Here is a 22,234-nt window from a genome sequence, read left to right as displayed (position 1 = left end):
CAAGCCCCATTGTGGACCACCACGCAACGACTGGAAAAAAATTTTACTTCTAGTCTTTATTTTTTTTTATATTAGAAAAAACAAGAAACTGTTAATAGATGAATGTTGGGCTTAGGCTTAGGCTTAGGCTTGGGCCAAGATTGAGCCACGAAAAGTTCAATTCCACTGGGACAGTAAACCTCTTTGGCTGGGCTATAAAAGTTCATTTTTCATTTCATAACTGTTGACAAGAACATGTCCAGTTGCAAAGCAACTCAACAAGTATATCCACAAAGAAAGAAAAATAACAAAGACCATTTCTATTTTCTAATATCACGTGAGATACTACTTGGTACTTGCTTACTAGGAAACTACACTATCAGTCTACTACTTAACCCCCCAAAACATGCCCTGGCATCAGCTGGATCTTAACCTTCTATATGTCACTTTGGATTAGGCATTTATTAGTTCGTTTCTGTCGGTTTCGTCTACCTTCCGCACACTTGGAGCACTGAACATTACTTCATTCATGCATGAAAGAGTCAGTCCATGCGCCTTTGCTGTGGCTGCTTCTCTCGTCATGATTTGCATCATTCCTGACTCCATTTTGAACCCTTGTTTGCATAGCATAGCTTGGTCCTAAACGGTGCTGAGAACAATCAATTGCCTTTCAGTCAGTGATTCATCCATAATCATAATTTATTCAGGGGAAAAACAGATTAGAAATGAAAGAGAATCAAATTGGAAAGGCATCAAGTAACACTTGTTAATACACTGTCTCTACTGCTGTCCAATTTACTGTGTATTCAAGCACAAGATCACCATCAAGCAAGCAATGGTTTACAGATAAAGTAGAGTCCGGTTCATTTTGGTAAAAAGAATCACGCACAGGTGATGTGTGACTTCCATCGAAGAAAGGAAGTAACGGATCATGCCTTGGATTAAGGTGTGACGAAGAGGCATCAGCCAAACTAAAACACTTCATTCGACTCAACACATCTCTTGACAAACTTTCGGACTGCGTGAAAATCCAAAAATAATATTTTCCGTCCTCTATATGTTTTGCAATTGTAAATTGGGAGCCATGCTCATGAATATCACCTACTGATCCATGAACAGCAATTATAATTTATATGCAATAACGTATTCTTAAACCAATAATATTCCATCAGTCTAATATACTACAGTCATGATTTATGTTTCCATTATGCTATTGAAGACAGTAAAAATACAGAACTGATGCTTTCATCATTCAGTCCAAAAAATTTTTGGGTAAGTTTAGCAATGAACTGCAGTTCTACTCAAAATAGAGGTAAAAGCTCCAAGAACTTCATCAATTGGAGCATAATAGGCCATTTAATAATACTAGTAATAATAAGTGGGAAGAAAAAAAATTTCATTTCATGGTGCTTCATGTATCGATGCATAAAGAGATTAGTACGAAGTAACAAACTTGAGATGAATATGATGGCAAACAATATGATTAAGCAGCAGCAAAGCAAATTAAGATACAGAAAGGAGGTGCTTCAGGAACTTTCTTTTTTCTTTCTTTCTTTCTTTCTTTCTTTCTTTTTTTTTTTCTTTTTTTTTTCTTTTTTTTTTTCCGATAGCGGATACAAAATTGTGAACATGAAAAACAAGAAAATAAATATAAAATTTATGGTGGGTTGAAAAAATGTGGGTAAGGCAGCGTGCAAATATGAATCAACAGCACTGGATGTCCAACTAGATCCAGGAATACTTCACTAAACAGAAGGTAATCTTAAATATGCAAAAATGAGAAGGGGCAACCATTTCATGGGAGAAAGTGATATACCTTACTTGAGAACATTTTGATTACTGCAATCAACAACTTATCCCCTGCCAATTGTCTAACTCGCTGTATTAGTTCTTGCCTTGAGATTTTCTTTTCCTGTAGAGTAGAAGTGCAAGAATATGAGAGATCATACTAATGCTGCTATCTGTCAAAAAAAAAAAAAAAAAAAAAAAAAATTGCAAATGAGTTACTTACTCTATGATCTCTATGGTACTTGGCAATTAGACCAACAGTAGTAGGAGGCAAGAACTTTGAAAGTGCAGTAATAACAGCTGGAAATGGCATCCAAGGTGAAGTTGGTATGCCTGCAGGTTCTCGAATTCTACGGAATCCTGAAAAATCAACCAACCAAAATTTATAACACACAAAATTAACAAAATTCAACTCATGATAAAAAACAGTTGAGCAATTAACAAATTGCTTACCTTTCAAACAAGGAGAGGCCTTGAAACTTATAACATACTCGGGCAAAATACGAGTATTCATGTGAGTACTCCACACAATATACTTCTTAGGAGATAACAAATTATCAATTCCTGAATCAAACTCCTCTGAACTTGGGTGGCCCTGATCAGAACCAGGATGCACAATCTCTGGCTTACCAAGTATAACACGGCAAAGCAACAAATGTCGTAAACCATTCTTATCAACCTTCAAATTCTTCACACTGAAAATAAGAAATAAAGCAATTCTTAATTACAGATATTAAATGCTAACAAATAAAAATAAAATAAAATCCTCAACAGTAATTGCACATATTTAAAAGCAGAGTAAATAAAAACAGAACAAAATCTAAAAGGACAATAGAAAGTTTTGTTACCTTTCTAGAGGAGAATCATCTGGAGAAAGATAGATGCCACACCCATACAATCCGTTATTGTTATTAATCTGGCTACCAAAACCATGCTTCATGATTTTACATATCTCATCAGTTGAATCCCCAAACCAAGCGAATTTCACATTCGCATTGCCATTGCATTTATCCTCCATTGCTTTCGTCAATATCTGAAACGATTTCATTCTGGCTTGATCAATAATTCCAGAATACGTGTTCCTGTAAATGGCGGTCACTGTGGCTTGCTTGCCAAGCGAACCTAAACCGGAAAGGAATCTTCGCTTGATAAGATCATGAACCCTATCTCCCTCAAAAATTCGAACTAACCCGTTACCGAGTTCTAGAAACTGATTGGAAGTAGCACCTGAAACTCCACTTTCACCATCAGAAACCATTGATTCTTGGTGATTGAGGGTTTCTAAATCAGAGTTTAGACTTTGTGATTGTTCACTAGACATGACTAATGAATGCTGTTGAAACTCTGTAGAAGAAGATGAATTCACAGGAACAGCATGTTCCATCGTTTAAAATTTTGAAGGAAAAATGAAAAGTAAAGATTGGAATGGCTACAAAACTGTATAGACAAAGATAAATGGACAAATGGCTAGAATATCTAAAAATGGAAAAAAGCGATTAGAATATGTACTGGAATCAAATACCTAACGAAGAATCAAACCATATAGTAAGCAATACATTTATGTGCAGCCAAATTAATCAAAAACAGAGAAGAACTGGAACAAAAAAGAAGCTAATTAAATAAAAAAAACAGAAGGAATAAGGAAACTTTTTGATTTGCAATTTTTAGATATAATAATAAAAATTGGATATGAATTAGACGTGTGGGATTAATAATAAAAATAATTATAGAGAGAGTTTCAGTTTTGAATTTTGGTTGCTTGGAGAAGAGGAAGAGAAAGGAGGGAGTGCTGCAACCCGTTTATAAATGTTAGTGGGACAAGCAAGAATTTAACGGAACCGCCTTTTTTTGATATATTATATTTTTAGTGGGCTTTTTTTTCTTCTCCTGACAGTGTTCCATTTGGCGGTGCAGCGCTATTAGTTTTCGGCCCGCCGTTTCAGCGACCTATAAAGGCGGTACCCTCTCATCTCGTGGCCCTCAGAATTGAGGACTCCGTGAAATTACTAAATTGGCCTTCTGGTTTTATATCCCTTGTCACGTGGATCCATTTCTTTTTTCAATAATAATATTATTCATATATATATATATAATGAAAATAAGGGTATGAATAATATCATTTGTGTAATGTAGACATAGTAGGATTATTAAATTTCAGGTTTTGTGATTTTATTAATTTAGAATTATTTTTTTATTGCCTTTTCGTGAAAGATAAATTAAAATCCATTAATTTGATAATCTGCAATTTTACATAAAAGTACGTAAACATGCAAAAACATGAAACCACTCTGTCAACTGAAGCCCCGTTGAATAAAAAAACTGCTTAGCCAACTTATGGGCTAAGTGTAGAAAACCCACAGTTATAAGTAAAGGGATTTCCCTTGAAACAGTGTCTTGCCTCACGGGTTTGCAATTTTCAACTGCATAGTGGAGTGTAAATTGGCTAAAATAGGCCAACATCAATCAATTTTATCTGCCACACAAGGAATATATATCATTCGAGTATTGTGAAGTAAATGGCAAAAGGAAAAAAAAAAAATAATCATAATAAAAAAAATTAATTTGGCTTGGAGACAAAGGCAGAAGACTTTCCTTCCTCAAGCCTCCAAATACATACAGGTTTAATGCATCAATTTGACCCTAAATATTAATCGATTATTTTTATTTGTAGCCCTCTAAATTTTACGAGAATTCAATTATGACTAATACTATCATATTTCAATAATAACCGTGTACCTTTCTAAAATGAAATATCTTTATAAAGGTTCAATAATAAACAGATACTTTCACATTTCATTTTACAAGACGAGAGTTCAATCATGACTTAACACCATTCTCTTCGTCCCAAAATATAAGTCGTTTAAACTTTTTGCACAAGTATTAAGGAAGTAATTAATTATTCTAGATTATAACAAATTCAAGGGTAATTTGACCAAATTATCATTTATCTCAAAACTAATAGTTGCTTGTAAAGTATTTATTATATTTAGTGTAAATAAGGGCCATATTGAAAAAATATCATTTATTATTTCTTGAAATACATAAAACGACTTATATTTTGGGACAAAATAACAAATCAAAAACGACTTATATTTTGGAAGAGAGCATTATATTTCAATAATAATTATACCCCTTTTAAAATGAAATAATTTTGTAGGGGTTCAATCCTGAACATATATTTTCACATTTTATTTTACAAAGATTATAGTTATTATAGAAATATTAAGATGCAGAATTATGATAGATTTTCCGTAAAATTAGAGTACCAAAAGGGTAATCGTCGAAAATATAAGATTAAATTGATTTATATAAATAATACAAGCAAATTATGAAGCTAGTAGTTTTTATTATTTATTTATTTTAAACAATAATTACTTGGTCCTCACTCTAGCTAGCAATTGCATGGCTTTCAAAGAAGCAATCAAATTGGCATGTGCTCACGGATTGGGAAATAAGAATAGGAGCATTACAATCATCCACTTCACATGCCAAACTTGTAACCACTTTTGGATATTATCCCTATTAGACCAAGCAATAATTAATTGTGCTGTAATTTTTAAATAAGAGACTGATCCTCTCCTCTGCACAAATGATCACAACACTTCTCAAAGCAAATATCCCAATCGTTGGTAGTGCAGCACTTTGTTATCGATAAAATTGCTGCCAACAGCAGTTGGACCCATCGGCTTCAAATGCCTTTCAGAAAGAACGAGAAAAGAAATTAATTCCAGACCCATAGTAATGTTTTGGCTTGGCTTGGATTCCATGGACACTAATCATATCTAAAAATGAAGTGAAGTGCTGCTAATAGAAAACTTATTTTCATATGTACCATTTACTTTCTGCAATTGCACTTTCAATAATTCAAATATATGAAATTAAATATTAGCTTAATTCATAAAATATTATTTGACTTTTAAAATCTTGATGTATAAGAACTTGGTAAATGTTAAATTTGAATAAACTACTAATCACAATTAATTTAAATAGTAAAAACTTGTTCATCCGCAAATGATTCCCTACTCTAATGGCATGAGTGATGCACTAGGATCCCAGGTTCAATACTTCATAACAATTAATTTCAATTTGAATTTCCTCTCTTTAGTAGGTTCTATTGTCTCTAATGGACATTGTTATAAATTGTACCGCCGCTCTGGTGGGTTTTGAATTGTTGCAAGGAATGGCAAAAAAAAAAAAAAAAAAAAAAAAAAGAATATTAAACACAACACTCTGAGTTAAACCACGTCCCTGAAACGAAAAAAAATACAAAAACTAATAAACTGCAGTTACAGGGAAAAACAAGAAATACCATCGCCATCATAATCAGATCATGACACATGCAGCCAAGGGTCCCAAACCCAACCTCATCCCAAAGTCCAAGATAGGTTGGTGGCCAAAATTACCACCCCACAGCTTTCTAAATTCCACGTGTCCTTAAATGTCCTAGGGACTTGGGCCAGGCCTATCCATACACATTTTGTTAATATGGATTATTATTTAATTTGAATGGTATGAGATAAACAATTAATTATAAATTAGTCTTCAAAAAAAAAAAAAAAAAAAAAAATGTAAAGGAAATTTGCTCAATTGTAAAGGTAACTTGATTCATTTTGTCATCTTAATACAATCTATTCTCAGTTTCTCTCCTCTTGTTAGTCTTGTATTCTTCTGTTCTGTTTCCTCTTTCTGAAGTGCAACCCACTGGGTTTCTATTATAACTGAACCTTATCACCTACCTCCATTGTCCAACAGATTTTCTATTACCAAAACTTTTACCTTCTCTATGCATCCACCAACCAAACCCAACAGCCTCTTGGTTTATATAACTAAACTAAAACCGCCTGTACAATATGACTGCGCAAATTGGGGAAAGATAACATTTACATCCAAGCTCCCCATCCAGGAAACAATTGACATAAACGCTCCGGATCAATGGCATCTTGTATAAGCTGTTGAACCTACATAAGAAAATCACTTGTCTTATATTAGCTATGTTTAAGCGGACATGCAAATTGAGTTTCAGATAATAAATCATGTTCTCCACACATGCATAACTTGATTTTAATGCTAAAGTTTTAGACTTCTAGTTGAATTACCCAATAGCAGAAACATATCTACCAACATAGAAAGGGAAAAGTCATGCTACATTTACCTGTCCGTTTATACTTCTTAATTCACCTTCTTCATATCCATCTAGCTTTTGCTTGACACGCATCAGTGCACGTGCAGCATCTTTGTTCCCTTCATATTCATCTTGTGAGTCTTCCAAACTTGTCTCCAGATCATCATCCCTTTCCTACCAATGATTGATCCACAAGGCAGACAAGAGAAAACATGAGAAGTAATACGGTCATCTTTGAACTATGTAAATGTACTTTTACTACAACCAATCAAAGAAATCTAAGAGATTAAGAACTGATTTTAGGATGGGAATTTGAGCAGGAAAATGAAGAAAATGCAACACTAAATTTCCCCAGAATGATCCATGAAAACTATCACTAAAGACCAGCCATGTTTTGTGGAGCAGTTGTCCGGTTGTTGTGACCAAAGCTGTGACAATCAGCCCCCACACTAATAAGGCCTCTGCAGGATTTGTTTATTCCATAAAAACCATTTTAATTTGGTGGCGTTTATTTTGACAGATTTATTAGGCATTCACTCTTTAATGTAAAATTTCTTCCTTTCGTTTTGGTTTTAACAAATCCCAGAACTAATAACAAAAATTCCATGCATATCCTAGAAAAGAATATTTTATTGTATCTCATGACTCAAACAAAAATATACTTAATTTTAGAGAAAAAGGGCCAACGTGCAGAAATACCTTTTGGCGCTGCAAGGCTTTCAGAGGGGATAAAGCCCATTTATACAAGGGATCATGGATAAATACCTGCAGAAAATGTGCACTTGTTATCATGAAAATAAAATAAAATAAAATAAAATAGAATATAATTTAGTTTGAAAGGTTATTTAGCAATGAAATTATACTTCAACAATGGTCAGTAATGCTTCTTTATTTGTACGCATAACAGCGAGAGTTGCCTCACAACATCTTCTGAAAACCCCTTCCACTCCAGTAACCCCCATGCCGTCAATTATGTCTCTTGTCAGTCTGAATGGAACCTGCCAAAGTAGGTCCAGAGCAGGCATCAACAATAGGAGTAGACATCAAAACTTCATCAACAAACTAAACAAAGCTAAAAGGGAATCAAACCCGCTCTGGTGTCTTGAGCATCAACCCTTGTTCAAAAGCAACACCAAGATCTATGTGAACAACCTCTGCAGTGGTTTGATCAATTAAGATATTCATGGCATGTCTGTCTCCAAGGCCGACAATATAACCCACCTGAAAGTTAAACCAAAATTTACCAACCATGGCAATATCATAGCACGAAATGTTTTATGTAATATTGTGGAAGTCACTTTGCGGAAAAGAGAATGAAAGAAAGAGATACTTTTCGATTTAATTAAAGTTTGTCTTGGAGAGAGGGAAAAATAGTTTGAGAAAAAGGAAATAAGCTTAGGAGGGAGCAAGTGGGAGATGAGAAAAAACATAAATTGTTTTGGAAAACATACTATACTAGGAACAATGCCAAAGAAAAGGAAGAATGTTCTCACCATTGAACTTGCAGCCACACTACGCGTATACGCAAGTCTCTTCTCAAACCAGTCAGCTGGTTGCAAGAATCTCTCGAGAAAAAAGTGATGCATAACTGGTCTGCATTATGCATCAACTGAGTTAAGAGCTTGACAGAGTTAGGTAAGTATTTGGAAACTAGGTGTATTTCCAAAAATAAAGACAAACCTGAAATTCTCACAAACTTGCTGGAATGCTTTACGCTTGTCTTTGGCCTGTTGAGTCACATTGACAAATGAGAAATTCAGTCAAAGTTGAATAGGAGTCGATGCCTTTCGATAAGAAAGTTTTGAAAGGTGTAACGCATTTTTTTATTTCTTTATTATTATTAAATTTCTGGTCACGAAATGGGCATGTCATTTTATTTGCTTAAACCAACAATAGTTACCGAAATCTTATACAGAGCACTAACATGACACTATGGTTATTATTATTATTTATTTGGTTCTAATTGCTGCATAATGTCCTTAAATGTAACTAGAACGTTGAACAGAATTCATCAGTGATAGGAGATAGAACTTATCATTTTGAAAAATCACAGAAAAATATGATACTTACATTTGACATGAGCTCTCTGCATTTTAGAAATGACCAGTCTCCAATTCCATAGCGACCATGAGCACCACCATTTCTCGTACTGACAATTTAAGATGCAAGACAGTAACGTTACTCAGCCATATTATAAAACCAGCAGTTAAACAATTGTGGCTCGACTAACCTTGCTATAAGATATTCTCCAAGGGGAAGAGTGCCATCAACCCATTCAAGAACACCAGCACTTGGAGTAAAAGGAATAACCTATTTCATTAATAACAAATTACTTGTTACGTAACTCACATTGCCAAAACTAACTAAATATAAACAATTATTGCAATAATAATAATAATAATAATAATTAGTATTATTATTATTAATATTATTATTATTGTTATTATTATTATTATCGCACAGATCAACAAGAAGCCACAAGATAATCAAAGTGAAGTCTGAAGAAGCCCGCAGAATGATTATATTCATCTGGGAAATAGTACCATTACCATCATACATCTTTGTAGGTAACTAGGATAAATCAGGCTGCATAAGCTGTGCACTGAAACTTCAGGACATTAAAGTAATGAAAGAGAAGTTTTAGAACAAAACTGTGATATATGCAAAGAGTACACCTTATGTACAGCACTAATGTATACAGACTATGAGGTCCATAGCCAAGCATGTTCTATTGTTGCACACGAAAATGTTTGTTATCCAAGAGAATAGAATTAAAGAAGATTCAAAAAGGGGAAAGAAGTATGAAGAGGTATATGATACCTGTTGACAAGATTCCATCTTTCTCAATGAAAATAAAGTGAAAAAACAAACAATACATGAAAAATGTATTGAAAGAAGATACCTTGTATGTACGCACACCTAATCTCCTCTTCAACGTATCTCGATTATTTTGTAAAAAAGTGTTAACCAGACCAAAACATTGCTCCATAACCTGCAAGATTTTCACAAGACTCATAAAAAATGTAAATTGCATTTAATATGATCCTAAATATCCCAGAAGGAAACTGGACTTTCAACACTTCAGCAGTGAAACTAGGGAAGACAGGGATTCCCCAGCCATGAGACTCTAACACCTAGTTTGGAAGGGAGAGGAATGAAAATAAAAAGGAAAAATAACGAAGTGTTGTTTTATTTTCTCTCCTTAGTTATTTTTCACCCTTGTGTGTGGATGGAGGGGGAAAAGAAAATAGATTATATTTCATTTTAAACAATGCAATTTTCTCAACTCATCCATCATTTTCTCTCCAATTTGGAGAGATTCTAATTCTGTGGGCCCGGAAGGAAAATGATGCATATTTTCATTCCTTTGACATTTTCCTCCCCATTTCCAAGCAAGCGAAAAATTTCTTCCCTTGATATTCTCCTCACATATTTTCTTTCCTACAAAAGAAACCCCTTCCCAGATAAGGCCTAAATCTAATTATTATTAAAGCAGGAAACTGCATGATCTCATCAAACCATTAATATCCTTTCCAATTTCCAAGAAAGATGACTAACACAACTTGACCAACTAAACCTTAAATCAAAACAAGTTTGGCTGACTACACAAATCATTTTGTTCATTCAGGCCCCTCTAAACTATATTTCTCAGTGGGCATGGTTGCCTGTGCACAACTTACTAATATCAAGCAGTGCATCAATGAAATAAGAGTTGGAAATCAAAATCAGAGAAGGGGGAGGCATTAACAGTAAATATGAGCTCAGAAAGCAGGTGTCAACAACAAATTCAGCAGGATTTAGGAACCAAGGAATGATAGTTGAAGCAAATCATTCAGGCTTCTGTGCTTTCAGAATAAATCAACTTTTCCAGATATTCTACCAATAGATGCCAAGATGGAATTAAAATGAAAGGCTAATTTTTCATACTCACTGCATCTTGTCTAAGGTCGTCATTTCCAGATTTTGCTAGTTGTCGATATTTTTTACCATCAGAGCCAATACATTCAACCACTTTTGGGGCGTTAATACCATTCATTACCCTGCATTATGCAGATATATATTAAAAACAATAGCATCAAGAATGATGACCATAGTAGAAATATAAAATAATAAGGCAATTTGAAGTTCTTTTGTATCATTAAGACGCACATAACCGAATCCGCTAATCCTCTGAAGTATGGGAAAGAACCATCATGATAATTACAGTTACGATCAACTGGAAAGCTAGCTGTCACCACAGGTACCTGAAAGCCAGACAAAACTCACAGAAGAGAATAAAGCAATACTGATAAGGAAATATTATGGTAACCAGGTTTTAAGCAACATACCCAACTACTTAAAAAACATATTTCCTGTCAAAGTTATAGCTTTCAAGAGAAATACACCAATCAGATGACAGTGCCATGGTAATGGACTTACCAGTTCTAAATCTCGAACACTGCGGATATCTCTTGGTAGTGCCACCCTTCTGTTCGTATCCTGCAAGCCATGTAGATTAAGTAATTGTTTGACGTTAGAAGTTCTGCCTCGCCTTTCTTTACCCCTTTCAGTAACATTAAAGTTTCTAAGGGATCTTAACGTTACATATTGTAATGATAAGGGCTACACAATAGATCTTTAAAATGTTTTGACAAACCTCTCTCCTTGTTTCAAGCTCTGCAAGCTTTATGTAGATGTCGACCATTTGTCTCATCTACATGGTTAACAAACATGGACCACAGGAGTTGATATAAGAACTCAACTTCTAAAAGAGCAAAAAATGAGAAGCACAGTTGGTAATACTTGGCCAATAACAGCTCCATGATATGATGAAAGCTCATCTAGAAGATTTCTTGCTGAAAGTATTTTATCCATATCCACCACATATGAGTTTCGGCTACGCTGTTTGTCCTTGATACGGTCACCGTTTGCTAGAGCAAGAAGCTATCAACAAAAGTGGGAGGCAAAATGTAATGAAATATGTAAGAAACAAGGTTCAACCAAGTGTTAAAACCAAATTCATTCATTGCGTGTTCATATACGATACTGAAAGATTTCACAATTCTGGTCTCTATTCCATTTCATACAGCACGAACTTCAAAATCATCTACTTCAAATGGGACAAAGGAAGTTATAGGCCGAACAATTTCTTTCCAGTCATGAAAATCATACTTATATACCTGAAAAATTGTATGATACGGATGATCTATGGCCATTTTCTTCACAAGGGAAACTAAAGCAAACTGCACGATTGAAAACATAGATTCAGAAACAGCAGCTATCACATGAGATGATATGAAGTCTAAAAACCAACTAGTCAAAGAACCTGAAAATTATGAGGTCCCACACTATCCTTTGAGCTCCCCATTCTTGAAGCAATTTGATAAACTAATGCTACAAACTTATATGATTGGACCTGCAATACATTAAAAAGGGATTATTAACCCTGGTCCACAATAAAAGAAAAGGTTGCAATTGTATTCATTACAGAAATTATGAAAAATGGAATTCAAACATTCCATGCACCAACTCATTGAGACAGTGACTGTTACCTCATTGATAGTTTGGAGCATGTTATCAATGACATTTTGTCTAGAAGAGAGGGTGAACCATAGGGAAACAAGTCGAAACACCTGAAAGCATATAAGTTCAACTGTCAAAGGTTTTGGATCCCATAAATAGCGACAACATATCTTCCTTGATAGGAAAGGAGATATCTGTGAAGTATAAGATAGGAACTTCACTTGCTAATATATTCTTATTATCAGTTTGAAGAATGGAAATGAAATAGGATAAGCATACATGCTACAAGCCAATAAAATCTTGATTGAATTTTAGATTTATCTAAATGGGGCAAAAGAGACTTCGATTGAATAGTGATTATTATTTCATCAACAAATGATCCCCATAAATCAGTTTAGAGCTCTTTTGTTACCAGTGCGCAGTTTTTTTTTTTTTTTTTTTTTTTTTTTTTTTTGTCAGTTGAGCAGAAGAATAGGATACTAAATACATACCACTCGTACATCATATTTTTCGCCTATGACCAGACAACGCTTGTATCCCTCTAATGCTAGGCTGAGAAAATTGTCCCGATCATCCTGAGAGGTTGATAAATGTGATTAAAACAATAACTTGAATCTATTATAAATACCACATGATACGCTGTACTTTATCATTATTCATAATCTGAATCTCGATAAAACTCCATCTGCATTTCAACAAAAAGGGGAAAAAAATCTTGGTTCTAATGACTTCTCCAGTTACAATGTTCAATGATGCATGCATGTGGGTTACATTTATGATGATCAATGTTTTTAGTAGTTTCTATAGTCATAATATAGTCTCTTCAGAATAATTCAAAAACAGATGGTCATGTTCTACCTAGCAGTCCAGAAATGGAGAAAACAGCAGAGATACCTGCAGTTTCTCAGCCTCTTCCTTATCCATTGTAAGCTGTTTCTGCAACTCTTGTATTTTTGTTGAATAGTCAGTCTTGTCCCCCTAAAAACACCAAATCTAAAGTTTTATAAAAATGGAAAAGCAAATTCAAAGAGGACTGGAAGTTGGATATGAGATTCAGATTTACCTTTGTAGAACTTTTGAACCGCCTAAGAAGTGCCTCCAACTCCAATGTCTGAAATATTAAACAGCTAAATTAAATCCCTCTCTCTCTCTCTCTCTCTCAATCTCTGTGCACCTCTAACTGTTATACCTTGTGTTTCCTTAAACGCATTGCTGCTTGCCATTCGCTAGAGGTTAGTCTTTCCTCATACGACCTAAATAGAGCATCTGCATAGTGTGCAAGATTAAAATGAGTTTGGCTTTGTCTTTCTATCGCTTTTTTGTGAGTTGCCTTCAGATCCTCCGCTAGGGAAACTGCAGGTTTCAGATACTTCTCTAAAATAGTCCTTGAGCTGTAGTCATACAATATTATGAGAGTATTAGCATCCATGATATACAAATATGGTAAACAGGAGTAATTTACTCAAGTAAAAGATACAACTTGCTAGATCTAGTTTCTGCCAGCCATTTCCCGACTAAGCGATACACATCTGAAGGTCCTTCAGTTGAATGACAATTTTCCGATATATATTTTGCAAGGTTAATAGCCATCTCATGCTGACCTTCTGCACGCAGTAACTTTGCTTCCTCAAGCTGCCATTGCAAATATTGTCATAGTAAAATTTGTCTTCATCCTCATAAAACATCTTAGGAATAAAACAAATACAACAAGTGAGAAAAATGTTTTAACTCCTGTTGTTCCTTAGTAGCTCAATGATAGAGAGGTTGACTTATAATTGACTAGTCATAGGTTTCTATCGCACTTGGTTAGATTTGATTTATTTTGAATTCTTTAATTCGGAATGAAAGAATTTGCTTTGACCATTAAGAGTAGGTAACCCATTCCTTGTGTCTTTCTTTTTTATCGCATTCTATCTAATCATCACATTTTTTCTGCGATATTTGAGATTCATCGTCAGCATCTCGATGTAGGTAAGTGTGTTCCAGTGTAATCCAAATCCAAAATATTGGGGCTATCTACAATTAGCCAATTAAGATTTTCATATATACTAGTCCTTGCAAGTGCATCAAGGATGCAGTCGATTCTCCCAAGAGGATACAAATTACCACAAGCAAACATATTAAAGACAAAAAACACATTCTTTGCTATGCCAATAATGTGTACTGCTACACTTTTGCCTAAGCATGGCTGAGGAAAAGTGAAGGGGAGTAAAACAAAAAAAGATATAGGCCAAGCAAACTATGTGGAAAGATTAAACCATTTAAGAAATTAAAAAAAGAAAAAGAAGAAAAAGTGAGGATATCTATTTTGAAATCTATTTTGAAAAAGCACCTAATCCAAGTTCCATAGCTTTGGGTCCGGTATCCCGACCATGATTTTCCTTATCTCCAGAAGGAAAGTCTTTCCCTTTTTGGCCAGCTATAAATGAGCAAGGAATTCAAACCCTTGAGAAATGTGCAAAACCACCCCGCATGCACAAGAACTTCAAACAGTTAAAAATAAAGGGAGAATAACAAGACCTATGCTTTGTGGCAAAGAATCAAATTAGAAGTTCCTAATATGAAAGGAAAAGAGAAGTGAAAATCCTGTACCCTTCCAAGCCAATATAATGACGTAGTCTGTTCCCCTGTGCCAAGACAAAGAAACTTAAACTCATGCAAAGCTGCCGCAGCTTGAGAAAACCTAGAACCCTGTAAATGATAGATGGAATAAACATTAGAATGGTAGCAAACCAATACTTCAGCATATTGAGGAATGTTCTGTTACCTTGCGAAGAGTGGACGTAGACTGCAAAAGATGTTGCATAGAACATTCATTACAACCCAAGATCTGAAGTAGCACTCGTCTGAATGCTATGAATGGTTCTAACAAATTCATATGAAGTTGTGTTCGCTCCAAAATCTTGCTCCAGTCCATATTCAACCATGATAACTAAATAGAAATTCAAAATCTTGCATCAGACAGCCAGAATTACCTATTACTCCCACAACAAAATAATTTGGAAATACCTCTCTAAATGAAATGTAAAAGTCAACCTTTCTTGAAAATAAACAGCAATTTTTCTCAACAAGTACGACGCTGCTATAACACTGAGATTGTCAATTAAACTAAAACTTTATTCCAGTACAAAAAATTGAGACCAAAAGGAAAATACTTCAGAAGTTTCAACAAATATTGTAAAGCATTTAAATTAGGACAAGAAGGAGGTGTTCAATAAATTGCGCAAAGAAATAGAAACTGCATGATTCAATTCATGAGAATAATAAAAATCACGGACACTCCTACAAAGAATAAAATTTCAAAAATTTCTGACTCTTAAAATATAAATATACACAAGTATCTGTAACAGAAATATATACGTTTTAATGTTATATACAGAGACACAACTACAGCGTCATTCTTACAAAAATACTTTGAAGAGTTCATTTTGTGTACATTGAATTTAGTGCATAACTTTAGAATATCTTAGACGTTTAAATTGGTCTTTTGTTAGCTCCTTGCAGTTTGTGTTGCCCTTGTTTATATGGTGGCTGGAATTTTATCCTTGATTGTTGCTATTAACAGAATACACCAAGATCAGTGTCCTGATGGAGTTTTGACATAAGAATAACTACAAGTTTTCCCCTGTAAAACTAAATATTTGCCCTGACTATTCATCTATGCCTTGGAAACATGTAATTTTAATTAGAAATTGAAGACATTGACATTCACATCTCTACCATATTAATGAATCCTACATGAGAATTACTTGTGAATCGCACAATTGTAAAATAAGAAGATGATTGCTAGTCAGTAGATGAATACCTGTTCCATGGTAGGGAATACAGGTTCTGAAAAACTTTGCTGCTTCTTAGGACAAAGTTCTTTCGCTTCACATGGAGATGACGTCCATCGTATAAACCAGGCCATGCTAAGATGATAAAGGATCTGCATAGGATTATCCAAAATTTAGCTTCAAGTAGCACCCTCATGTATCACCAAAGTGCATTATGCAGAAACCGCCACTACACTCCTCCTATTCCCCACACTTCTCCTTTCTTCACAGAAAGATTCATCTTCCAGATTTTAAGCAGCTACTAAGATTGGCTAGAATTACAAAACCTTAAACAGGACAAGTAAAATAGGAACTGCACTTGGCAGCACTGACCCAAACAATAGAATAATTGAAGTTATATAAAAACAATAAAACTATATATTAGCAAGCTTAGACAAAAAAAAAAAAAAAAAAAAAAAAAAAAAAAAAAAAAAAAAAAAAGAGAACAAGAATTAAGACGGTGCATCCTTTATTAATTATTTATCTGCAAAGTTGTGTACCAGTTGAGAAGCAATGCCTGATACAAGATATCAAGTACCTGAAGTTTAATTATTGTGGAATATATGTATTCAGTGCTTTCCTCGCTTGCATAAGAGACAGACCACACAAGCTCCTAATATAAATAAAAAATCAGGAGATCCTGTTAAAGACAGCAGCCAGTGCATGAAAATAAATATGACAAAGAATTACCTGCTTTGAACCTTTCAGTTTTTGGTGAAATTCATCAAAATCCCCCTCTTGCAATGCCCTCAAACAGCTAACATTCCAGCCAGCGAAGATGGGAAAATGAGGAGGTAAGATATGTGTCAGAGCAGACATGCTCAAGCAAGTTGAAAGAGGATCAGCTTTAAAAAAGTATGTTTTTATGTGTGTGTATTACATATTTGTTTTCCCTGGCAACCCTTCTCCCTTCAAGATGATATACCAATTGGATAGCACATCCATTAATTTCTAGAAACAGCAAGACAACCTAATACTGAAATGCAATGCCATCCAACTACAAAGCCACCTAGTAGTAAGCCTGTCCAACAAACTCAATTTATCCTTGATGAAAAAAATATTAAAATCTGAGACCTTTTCCCATTATTCTTTTCTACACAAAGTAAACTTTTGTATAAAAAAGTGCAATTGTTAAACAGTATACTTAAAGGCCCATAAGATCCAGTATGCTGAGATTTTCATTATGTTCTGGCATTTTGAGGGCTGGCATCAATGTATTGATTTAAGATGAAGCGTACTTAATACTGTTATAAATTGATGGGTTCCCTAGATTCATGTCTACAAAACCAGTAAAACTTCATGTTTGACTTTCTAGCCAAGTCATAGTGATTTTAAAAAAATCACAAATTCATTTTCCATTTTAATTTCTCGAATAACCAATTTGGTTTCTGTCAAAGATATTGACTTGGATGCAGCAAACTTATATAACAAACTACTGCAGTAATTCAAAATCATCATAACCATACAGTTTATGCATTCACTGCGCAAATAAATTGGAAAATGGAAAGCCTTTCAGTATATAGGGACAGAACTATAATTTCCAATGTCTCTGTTCCTAATAACTGATTTTTCCAATCATTTTAGTGTGTGTGACGATATATATTACAATATCCCCAAGATTCCCTAGGAAAACCCATATGCCACTGTCAACCTAGCATTTCCTACTTCTTTTAGAATAAGTGCCAGATTCAAAACATCAATTTAGCAAATGTATAGTAGTTAAGAACTCATGATAAGATGAAAAAGAATTGAACAAGCAATTTTACATGAAAAAGAAGTGAAATAGAAAGAATGCCTCACATTTTACACCAACAAGATACTGTGAGATAAGAAGGATACATCAAAAGTACTAAAATAAATACCTCCTGGATTTCATTGGAATTATATGAAAAATTTGTAGTGGGAGAACCGATGCAGAAAAACAATAAGGGGAAACGACATATTCTCCAACTAACACCAAATAATTTTCATTTTATATCAAATTACCTGTGCAAATTTTCATTGAAATGATCAATTTTAACATTTTGATGCGAAGAAGAATTGCCTCCATGGACAAGGAAGGAGAAATCCCAGTTTCCTGCACGCCAAGCAGCCTCAAACTGCAAATATAGGTCCAAGTATTCAAGGAAAATGATAATGAAAGCCTCAAATCAGCCACATGAAAAGCAAAAAAAGATTATTGCATCTGTAAGTAATTAGCCAGCGCCATAATTTTCTAGGACTTTATGGAGTTATGGCAGGTCATTATAGCAACAACAGAGGAGTTTGTTCCAATTAATAGAAACAAAGGCAAACCTGCAATTCTGTGAACTCCAAATCATGCTGAAACTGGCCCTTCCGAGAAGTCAAACCCAGGCAATATAAATCTAGCACATGCGTGCAGCCAATTTGTTGAAGAGATCTAATCAGACCTTTGTAAGGTTTTCTCTGCTTAATCTCATCTTTTGATGCAGATAGGACTAGACATGCTGCTGGTTGATTATGCTCAGCTAATAAAGTTCCAGATCCACCATTCGTTTGCATCATGGCATTTGAACGGACTTGTAAGTCATAGTATTCTAGGGCTTTGCTCCAGTTTCCCTCATGCTCAAAGGTAACAACTTGAGATGTCAACTGTTTTACCAATGTCACAACCAAAAATCAAAACTTTGAGACAATAATTTGTAGTATACCATGCATTTGACATGATGTGCATCATTGATTCCGAATTGCAATGTAATCTATGGTTATAATCAGCGGAACCTGTTTATGACTGTCCTACTAAATTTGACCATTTAGCCTTTGAAAATTGAATCTCAGAATCAAATATAGCATTTGAACTCCAGTAACCAGTTTGAGCATGTAGCCCAAGTTTCAACCTTTTTAAAAGCCTTCCAAAGATTTTCTCTGATAGAAGAGCTGAATTAAAATTAAAAAGGTGAAACTCCTGAAATCAAGCAGCACACAAGCCAATACATAGACCATGTGCATGAGCATGGTGAACCTAGTTAAAGACAAGGCTGGTTAGTTCTACTTCTCATCCTTCCTTTGCTTATTGGGTATTTTCAGAATAAATCTTTTCAAAGAAATTTAACAATTTTTTTATTCTGAACCGACCTCACTCTCTTTCTCTGAGCAATATGTGTGTTTCCATATGGTTTAGCTGGTCTAGAAAAATCTATGAACAATCAATCGCCTTTTATACAAGGCTGGCATTTTATGCTCCTCCCTCTCTCTCCCCACCCCTTTTTTCTCCCTCCAGTGCACAACCATTATGTACATAAAGATGGTGCAGCCAATCTATGATGACTGGACAATACTTAAAATACACAACTGGCCTTCTGCACTCTCTCTCTCTCTCTCTCTCTCTCACACACACACACACACACAGCCAATACGGACAACATAAGCACTCCTGGAGCATATAAGCATAGTGAAATTTAGTAGCGCCAACAAATGCCAAAGGCTACAAGATAATGATACTAGGCCAATAAAACTATCATGAAGTACTAAAATTAAACAAACCTTGTGTGACTGGATTATCCCATATAAGCTGTCAGGTTCATTGATTTGAGTAACAGCTGAGACAAGAACTTCAATGTGATCTGGCAACTGATGAGAAAAGACATTGGGAAACACAAACACAAAATAACGAAAATGAATGCAGTGATACAAATGAACTTGGCATTTAGTTATAGCGGGTGATTGACTGCATAGATCCATAACGAACTATTAATTGCTCTAAAATGATATGACGGAAAAAAGAGCCAAGGCCAATAACTAACAAAATTAAATCATTATATCCCGAGTGACATTTATGGAAGATATGGCGCATAAGTCTAACTTACCACCTCAAGATGGGTAAAATCTGGATTCCCTAGGGTAAGGCTATTGAAATTTTCTTCACACCAGTACTCCACATACATCATAGAGGTAAAGTAGGAGCCACAAATCTGTCAAGCATAGATATCCATGTGAGAGAAGTTCTAAAAACTGTGATGTGCATGAAAACTTAAAAAATGTAACCAAAACAAAAGAAAGAAAAAAATGGAAAAAGTATAACTCACTATTGCTGACTTGGCAACAATGAGGTAATCAATGGCTAGCCAATAAACCTGCAAAAACTCTCCATCAGAATGTAACAATAAAAAATTCACAAACATGCTGCATAATTAAATTTAACAGATTTATGTAACTTTCTAGGCAAAGTGCATAAACCTCCAGTCGCTTTCAGCTCTGTCTTACCCCTTCTTTATCCATTTCTAGGGTATTGTTAATAAGAAACCATATATGGATGAGTAGTTTTCCTTACTGGATCATCAATACACTGCTAATATTTTTGTCTTGGACACTTTAATATTATAGCACCAAAATATATCTTTTCTCAGTGATAAACTCTAGCTAGTCATCTCTTTTTGCAAAAGAAAGAAGCCCTTTTGTCCTGAACCTTGCCTTATAAGCTAAAGCCGAAAAAAAAATTCTATTTTTTTCCCAACCTTGAAAGAAAGGTAGCACTAGGAAATATTCTACAACATGATCCAGAAGAACACAAGTAACGTAAAATTGCAAGCATTAATTATACGCATGTCCAAAAAGCCAGACCTTCTCCCACGAAGATGTTGACATTGCCATTGAACTGGATGCAGCTATTGAATCTCTGGCCTTTACAGCAGTAGAACGGGATTTTGAGCCATAACTGGAAGGCTTAGCACTCTGTGAAACAATATTGCACAGACTGTGAATCATTAATTTCCTATTTTGTATAGGTAATAATTATATCAATAATTTTGCAAGTGTTAAATATTGTCAACCCACTATCATCAGATTATCAACTGTTGAATATGATATTATTTGTTACAAAATGAAATTATATCTTTTTATTTAAAAGAATAAATATTATATGATCTACGCTTTTCAAGAAAAAAGAAGTAATGTTGCAAAAAATATGATCAGGCCTGCCTCCCCATAATTCCTCTTCATTATCCTTCCTCATTTAAGCAGAAATAATAAAGAAATGTGTTGCATGGGCATGAAGTGGTGCATTAATTATTCTCAGAAGAAAAAAGAATCATAAGAACTGAATCATAATCGAAATGCACCAAATACAAACAATTGAGGAACAACTTTTGCACTTGCCTTGAGACTTTCTCGATTGGATGGTAAAAAGGAGGACTTTTCCAAGACATAGCATAACCGAAGTTTGTTAAGTGCTTTCAAGAAGACTTGGATGGATTTTATCAACTTATTAGACTCTGTCAATACACGCTCCTGCACCTGCAAATTAATTAAATAATTAAACAATATCAGTTGCATGCATAATATACTGCGTATTAGAACAATAATAACATGGCAGTCTTTACAAAAAATAAATTTTCACCAGAGTCAATTCCAAGGCAATAAATATCTAATTTTTTACTCTTTTTACCGTTTTCTGATAAGCTATGTGATAGAATTGATCCAGGACCAAGGCCCTTTAAGGTATACTCTGGAAGAAGCAAGATAGCTGAGGACAGCAATGGGAATAACACTGGGTTTTTGGGGACCAAGCAAGGAGGACATATCAGGCAAGTTAGTTACTGACAGCAGCTATATGCTGGAGCAAAAGGGAGAATAGAGCATAATAACGTAAATTCTTTTATAGAATCTATATTTGGCTTCTGGCCCCCCAAAGCAAATAGTGAGTAGAAAAAAGAGGGTGACTCAGTAAAATGACTAATACATAATAACATTAATCAGATACTCTGAATCTTAGAAAATGGCAGAAAATTATTAAAGAAAAACAAGTGAAGTAAAATTCAATGAGAAATGGAATTTTTTACCCAAAGTCCTATAGAATGTTACCCGCAAAGATATTAACTTGTGAAAGTCAATGTCCATATTCTTCCTTCCAGCTAGATCTACAATAACACTTGGCAGCAAAAGCTCGGCAACTTCAGATTTAACCAACACAATGTCTTGACATAACCTAAAGAAATGGTAATACATAATAAGATATGAATATGAAAAATAAAATGACATTCTAAAGCAATGCTTTTAGACAAGAAACAAT

General features: G+C 34.5%; 2 protein-coding genes across 4 annotated transcripts in view; both read right to left on the bottom strand.

The window, feature by feature from the left end:
- Window positions 1-188: 188 nt before the first annotated feature.
- LOC105640382 (putative inactive poly [ADP-ribose] polymerase SRO5) lies at window positions 189-3,620 on the bottom strand. Of its 2 annotated transcripts, none has more exons than XM_020681778.3 (5): window positions 2,616-3,620; window positions 2,221-2,462; window positions 1,991-2,127; window positions 1,801-1,891; window positions 189-628 (listed from the first exon to the last, which is right to left on the bottom strand). In XM_020681778.3, exons 1-5 carry the CDS (start codon window positions 3,149-3,151, stop codon window positions 570-572), a joined length of 1,065 nt encoding a protein of 354 aa, XP_020537437.1. In that variant the 5' UTR covers window positions 3,152-3,620; the 3' UTR covers window positions 189-569. The 2 variants fall into 2 exon arrangements, with proteins under 2 accessions (XP_020537437.1, XP_012080065.1); XM_012224675.4 differs by having other exon boundaries at window positions 1,796-1,891; window positions 2,616-3,609.
- A 2,622-nt stretch (window positions 3,621-6,242) lies between these two features.
- The window catches only part of ATM (Serine/Threonine-kinase ATM-like protein), a 38,088-nt gene continuing 22,096 nt past the window's right edge, over window positions 6,243-22,234 (bottom strand). The window contains exons 44-79 of one of the 2 annotated variants that reach the window (XM_012224674.4): window positions 22,027-22,150; window positions 21,322-21,459; window positions 20,788-20,898; window positions 20,253-20,300; window positions 20,034-20,138; window positions 19,711-19,797; window positions 18,502-18,819; window positions 18,193-18,305; window positions 16,897-16,963; window positions 16,745-16,819; window positions 16,197-16,319; window positions 15,159-15,323; window positions 14,984-15,082; window positions 13,872-14,023; window positions 13,581-13,782; window positions 13,455-13,502; window positions 13,286-13,369; window positions 12,883-12,966; window positions 12,421-12,501; window positions 12,195-12,284; window positions 12,049-12,111; window positions 11,672-11,812; window positions 11,526-11,582; window positions 11,309-11,368; window positions 11,039-11,133; window positions 10,821-10,929; window positions 9,792-9,881; window positions 9,120-9,199; window positions 8,960-9,038; window positions 8,570-8,616; window positions 8,383-8,482; window positions 7,979-8,110; window positions 7,753-7,887; window positions 7,589-7,654; window positions 6,920-7,063; window positions 6,243-6,725 (exon numbers count right to left, since the gene is read on the bottom strand). In XM_012224674.4, coding sequence (XP_012080064.1) covers window positions 6,648-6,725; window positions 6,920-7,063; window positions 7,589-7,654; window positions 7,753-7,887; window positions 7,979-8,110; window positions 8,383-8,482; window positions 8,570-8,616; window positions 8,960-9,038; window positions 9,120-9,199; window positions 9,792-9,881; window positions 10,821-10,929; window positions 11,039-11,133; window positions 11,309-11,368; window positions 11,526-11,582; window positions 11,672-11,812; window positions 12,049-12,111; window positions 12,195-12,284; window positions 12,421-12,501; window positions 12,883-12,966; window positions 13,286-13,369; window positions 13,455-13,502; window positions 13,581-13,782; window positions 13,872-14,023; window positions 14,984-15,082; window positions 15,159-15,323; window positions 16,197-16,319; window positions 16,745-16,819; window positions 16,897-16,963; window positions 18,193-18,305; window positions 18,502-18,819; window positions 19,711-19,797; window positions 20,034-20,138; window positions 20,253-20,300; window positions 20,788-20,898; window positions 21,322-21,459; window positions 22,027-22,150 — 3,790 coding nt within the window. In that variant the 3' untranslated portion in view covers window positions 6,243-6,647. Of the gene's footprint in view, window positions 6,726-6,919; window positions 7,064-7,588; window positions 7,655-7,752; window positions 7,888-7,978; window positions 8,111-8,382; window positions 8,483-8,569; window positions 8,617-8,959; window positions 9,039-9,119; window positions 9,200-9,791; window positions 9,882-10,816; window positions 10,930-11,038; window positions 11,134-11,308; window positions 11,369-11,525; window positions 11,583-11,671; window positions 11,813-12,048; window positions 12,112-12,194; window positions 12,285-12,420; window positions 12,502-12,882; window positions 12,967-13,285; window positions 13,370-13,454; window positions 13,503-13,580; window positions 13,783-13,871; window positions 14,024-14,983; window positions 15,083-15,158; window positions 15,324-16,196; window positions 16,320-16,744; window positions 16,820-16,896; window positions 16,964-18,192; window positions 18,306-18,501; window positions 18,820-19,710; window positions 19,798-20,033; window positions 20,139-20,252; window positions 20,301-20,787; window positions 20,899-21,321; window positions 21,460-22,026; window positions 22,151-22,234 lie in introns of those variants that run through there. The other variant, XR_002285134.3, reaches the window with a different exon arrangement.

The sequence above is a fragment of the Jatropha curcas genome, chromosome 10, assembly GCF_041381405.1.
Source record: "Jatropha curcas cultivar XTBG-Jc1 chromosome 10, XTBG_Jcur_1.0, whole genome shotgun sequence".
Lineage (NCBI taxonomy): Eukaryota > Viridiplantae > Streptophyta > Magnoliopsida > Malpighiales > Euphorbiaceae > Jatropha > Jatropha curcas.
This window is presented reverse-complemented; position numbering and strand designations above follow the sequence as displayed.

Excerpts from the sequence above, each read along its gene's own strand:
- LOC105640382 (XM_012224675.4), bottom strand. The coding sequence starts at position 3,151 with ATGGAACATGCTGTTCCTGTGAATTCATCTTCTTCTACAGAGTTTCAA. Across the intron at positions 1,892-1,990 it reads AGTACCATAGAGATCATAGA|GAAAAGAAAATCTCAAGGCA; the intron begins GTAAGTAACTCA and ends TCTACTCTACAG. Across the intron at positions 629-1,795 it reads TCAAAATGTTCTCAAGTAAG|CACCGTTTAGGACCAAGCTA; the intron begins GTATATCACTTT and ends GATTGTTCTCAG.